At 39.4% G+C, this 4,742-nt stretch overlaps 1 protein-coding gene across 2 annotated transcripts; it reads left to right on the top strand.

Moving 5' to 3' along the window:
* Positions 1 to 628: 628 nt before the first annotated feature.
* LOC133072871 (alpha-methylacyl-CoA racemase-like) lies at positions 629 to 2,466 on the top strand. Of its 2 annotated transcripts, XM_061166401.1 has the most exons (3): positions 629 to 872; positions 1,568 to 1,713; positions 1,869 to 2,184. In XM_061166401.1, exons 1-3 carry the CDS (start codon positions 629 to 631, stop codon positions 2,043 to 2,045), a joined length of 567 nt encoding a protein of 188 aa, XP_061022384.1. In that variant the 3' UTR covers positions 2,046 to 2,184. The 2 variants fall into 2 exon arrangements, with proteins under 2 accessions (XP_061022384.1, XP_061022385.1); XM_061166402.1 differs by having other exon boundaries at positions 1,568 to 2,466.
* Positions 2,467 to 4,742: the final 2,276 nt, after the last annotated feature.

The following is a 4,742-nucleotide window of genomic DNA, read 5'->3' as shown; positions in this document are numbered from 1 at the left end:
TCACTCACTTATAGGGCTGTGAAGAAAAAAGTTAATTGCATGATGATATAATATGCTAGAATTGGGGTCTGTAATATCAACCTTAAAAGAAAATAAGTTCTAAGTTGGTTCATGCACAATGAAATAGGAAGAAAAACTCAAGAGGTAAGGTTTACAAAAGCCTAAATAACAGTCAATTTCATTTTTTAAAAGAGAGAATTGAATTCTTTGTAGCCAACTCATCCACTCACTCATTCAACAAATAACTGTTTTATTTTATTTCCAGCCAGAGAGATCCACAGTTGCAAGGACTAAAGGTGAAGGTAAACAAAGAGGCTCAATCATGGGATGACCTTGGGGCCAGGTCAAGAGATAAACACAATACGAAACTATTAAACAGACTAAAGGATGAGAATATCTCAACCAAACACTTTGGTTTCAAAGGATGTAGAGGAATATCGAAAAAATTTTATTTATGGGCTTAATGTAAATTCCACTTTAAGTATTAATTAGGAGTATTTCCAAACTTGAGTTAATTAGAAAGTCAGCCTTTTACTTACGGGTGTGCGCCCGGGGCTGACGCCGGGCAGTACAGGCCGAAGTTCAGGCAGCTGCTGTTTCCTCGCTTTGGCAAGGAGACGCAGGGTACATGGCGCTTAGGGGCGCCAGAGTGGAACTCGCCGGCCTGGCCCCGGTTCCCTTCTGCGGTATGGTCCTGGCGGACTTCGGGGCGCAGGTGGTGCGTGCGGACCGACCCGGCACCCGCAGCGACTCCAGCAGGTTGGCCCGAGGCAAGCGCTCGCTGGTGGTGGACCTGAAGCGGCCGCGGGGAGTGGCGGTGCTGCGACGCCTGTGCGCCCGGGCGGACGTGATGCTGGAGCCTTCCGCCCCGGTTTATCACAAGATATTGAAGAGAGCTTCCAATGCTGTACAGTAGAACCTTATTGTTTATCCATTCTGTATATACTTGTTTGCATCTGCTAATCCCAAGCTCCCGATTCATCCCTCTCTTATCCTTCCCTCTTGGTAACCACCAGTCTAGGAATAGAATCCTTTTGTAACTTATCATAGCTTTGTGGAAACAAAGTCAGTGAGTTTTATTATCTAATTTTATATCTTTAACCCCAGGACTCCTTAGGTTCCCTGGTTTTAGCAGAATAAATACTGACTGACCCTCGAACAAACCAGGGCTAACCTGTACTTTAGTTACAGTGGTCCTCCACAGTTCCTCAGCATTCATCAACCACAGACTGTGTAATACTGCAGTATTTACTTTTGAAAAACTTCAAAAGTAGACCCAAACAGTTCAAACTCACCTTGTTCAAGGGTCAACTGTACTCGCTGATAACTTAAGAGCAATTAAATGCTGTTGTAGCTAACCCTTCTTCCACCAGATATCTGTACTGAGCCTTTTTGTAGAGGAACTGCTGGGCATGTTAGAGGCCTGCGGGAACAGATGAGGCATGGATCCTGCCGGGGAGCATCTGAGCTGTTTGGGAAGATGGGATATGTGCACGCATGAGTATAGCAGGCACCCGTGCAGGCATAGGCATAGAAGAGGTCCTGAAAGGAAAAGCAGCTTCCAAAAGGGTGATGGAAAAACTCCAGCTCGGTCCAGAGATTCTCCAGAAGGAGAACCCGAGGCTAATCTATGCCAGATTGAGTGGATTCGGCCAGTCGGGAAGATTCTCCAAGGTAGCCGGACATGACATCAACTATTTGGCCTTGTCAGGGGTTTTATCAAGAAGTGGCAGAAGTGGTGAGAATCCATATGCCCCGTTGAATCTCCTGGCTGATTTTGGTGGTGGTGGCCTCATGTGCACACTGGGCATCATTATGGCGTTGTTTGAACGCACACGCTCTGGCAAAGGTCAGGTCATCGATGCAAGCATGGTGGAAGGAACAGCATATCTAAGTTCTTTTCTGTGGAAAACTCAAGAAACAGGATTGTGGGAACAGCCTCGTGGACAGAACATGTTAGATGGTGGAGCACATTTCTACACAACCTACCGGACAGCGGACAGGGGGTTCATGGCTGTCGGAGCAATAGAGCCCCAGTTCTATGAGCTGCTGATCAAGGGACTTGGGCTAAAGTCTGATGAACTTCCCAATCAGATGAGTATAAAGGATTGGCCAGAAATGAAGAAATTTGCAGATATCTTTGCAAAGAAGACAAAGGCAGAGTGGTGTCAGATCTTTGATGGCACAGATGCATGTGTGACTCCTGTGCTGACTTTTGAAGAGGTTGCCCATCATGGTCACAACAAAGATCGGGGCTCGTTTATTACTGATACAGAGCAGCGTGTGAGTCCCCGCCCTGCTCCTTTGCTGTCCAACACCCCAGCTCTCCCTTCGACTGAAAGGGATCCTTTTGTAGGAGAACACACCGAAGAGATTCTTAAAGAACTTGGGTTCAGCCAGAAAGAGATCATTCAGCTTAAGTTAGATAATATTATTGAAATTCATAAACTTAGGGTTAATCTCTAAGTTCCAAGCCCCACAATGCAAATGAATTTGAATATTGCATTTATAGTATAATACAAAAAATTGTGTGCATGGAAACATGAAAAAACATTATCACAGTGGTCTAACTATTCTAATCAGGAAACAAGACTGATTATAGAGTAATGACTGAATTCTGAAAATGGTTATCATGGTTTTTGATTTAGGAATATTTTTAGTTTGCCTGTACTAAATTGTGGCAGTTTTTCTGCCTTTCAATTTACTTGATATGTTATATTTGTCAATTTAAAATGCTCATATATTTATAAAATACTTGAAATGCATTAATATAATGCTTTTTATTAAATAAAGCTTTATTCCCCATAAAGTTTAAAAAAAAAAAAAAAGAATCAATGGCACATAACCCATTTTGAAAACTGAGAACTGAAATGCATGCATCAATGTCAGTGCTTATTCCTTTTATTTATTTGTTCATATTTGAACAAGCTCTTTTTAGGTGCCTGACATCATCCTAGAGGCTTCCCAGGTGGTGCAGTGGTAAATAATTCACCTGCCAATGCACAAGATGCAAGAGGTGCAGGTTTGATACGTGATTTGGGAAGATCCCCTAGAATAGAAAATGGCAACCTGCTCCAGTATTCTTGCCTAGAAAACTCCACGGACAGTCCCTGAGGTCACAAAGAGTGGGACACAAATGAGCTTGACTGAACATACATACACACACATCATGCTAGGTGAAACTGATAACAGCAAGTAAAAGATCTGTGGGCATCTGATCTAAGTCTTCCTGGCTCACTATGTATTAAAATAGGTAATAAAATTTGTTATTTGTCAGTTATTATACTTTTAACATTTCTTTCCTACCCACTGGATACTGGGTTAACCATTGGAGAGAGAAAGATTAAACTGGCTTTGCTCTCATAGAGCTCACAATGCAAAATCATATCTAAAATTATTTGTATGTATGAAAAATATTTTGATTAGGTAATTAAAACACAATGAAGTAGGATATTTAATTTGCTGGCAATTGTTTTGTTTTAGCCCACACACTGCTCAACAACAGGCCACTCTGGGCTGGACTCTGGTCCTGGGCACGTTCAAGATTTTGGAAAAATTATCAAAATACTCCTGATCCTTAAGAATGACAAAAGAATGCAATAAGAGCTGTCAATTCAAAATTTATGAAAGACAGTCACTCCAGTATTGATAGTCATCAATATCCATCATTAAATTATAATAAAAATGTACTATCACAAATTTTATAACCTGCTCGTTAATGCATTTTGTCCAGTGTTTAGATTTCATGTTGTACCAATGTTTGTGGTATTTGGTAAGTGTGAGTGGATTTAATACCCCTTAGGTGATTTAATCTTTGTCTAAATGTCCAAAGTTTTTTTTTTTTAAATAATCTTTGAAACTCCCTATCTTTATTAATTTATAACTTGGTTTAATTTGACAGTATCACTTTTTTTCTTTGAACATGCTGCATTCTTTCAATCGTCTGTGTCTGGAATTAGAACCATTTTATCTCATTGTATCTTTGAATATTTTTTCTTTTACTTGTTTAGTTTTCTTCTATTGGGACACCTATTATGTGTAACAGGCTGTCATTTAGTGTCTCAATTATTATTATTGCAATCTTTTAACCTCTCTGTTCCTTTCTATTCCTCTTCAATTTCATTTCCTTTGAAGCTTGTTCTCCATAGCCTTAACTGTTATATGTTAAATCAATCAAAATTTTAAAAATAAAGACTTTATCTTTTTAACTCAACTTATTTTGTCTTTGATAGTCTTCCTTTTTTATGAAGATCTACATTTCTGACCCATATACTTTTTTCTGTTAAAGTTCTTCCTTAATGTTTCTGGCAAGGCAGGTCTATTGGCATCAAACTCCTTCAATTTTTGCTTGTCTGGGAAAATTTTCACTTTTGGAAGACAATTTCACAGGGTAGATAATTTCAGATTGGTAGATTTTTTTTTTCTTCTCACAACACTTTAAATATTTCACTTCACTCTCTTGCTATATTATGGTTTCTGAGAAGTTGGATGTAATCTTTATCTTCTTTATTCTATTTTCCCCTGACGTCCTTCAGGTTTTTTTTCCTTTAACCTTCACTTTCTGTCATCTGGAAAAAATATATGTCAAGGTATAGTGGGATTTTGTTTCTTGCTTTATTGGTATTCATCCTGTGTGGTCTTCTGTGGGCTTCCTAAATCTATATTTTGGTGCTTGACATTAATTTGGGAAATATAGGTTTTCCCTGCTATCTGAAAGTAGAGCATTTTTATGAAATATCCTG

This window comes from Dama dama, chromosome 18, assembly GCF_033118175.1.
Source record: "Dama dama isolate Ldn47 chromosome 18, ASM3311817v1, whole genome shotgun sequence".
Taxonomy (NCBI): domain Eukaryota; kingdom Metazoa; phylum Chordata; class Mammalia; order Artiodactyla; family Cervidae; genus Dama; species Dama dama.
The sequence above is the reverse complement of the archived record's forward strand: the minus strand, read 5'-3'. Positions and strand labels throughout refer to the sequence as shown.

Coding starts and splice junctions, on each gene's coding strand:
- LOC133072871 (XM_061166402.1), top strand. CDS start 629: ATGGCGCTTAGGGGCGCCAGAGTGGAACTCGCCGGCCTGGCCCCGGTT. Junction 873..1,567: donor GCTGGAGCCTTCCGCCCCGG/TTTATCACAAGA, acceptor CAGCTTCCAAAA/GGGTGATGGAAAAACTCCAG.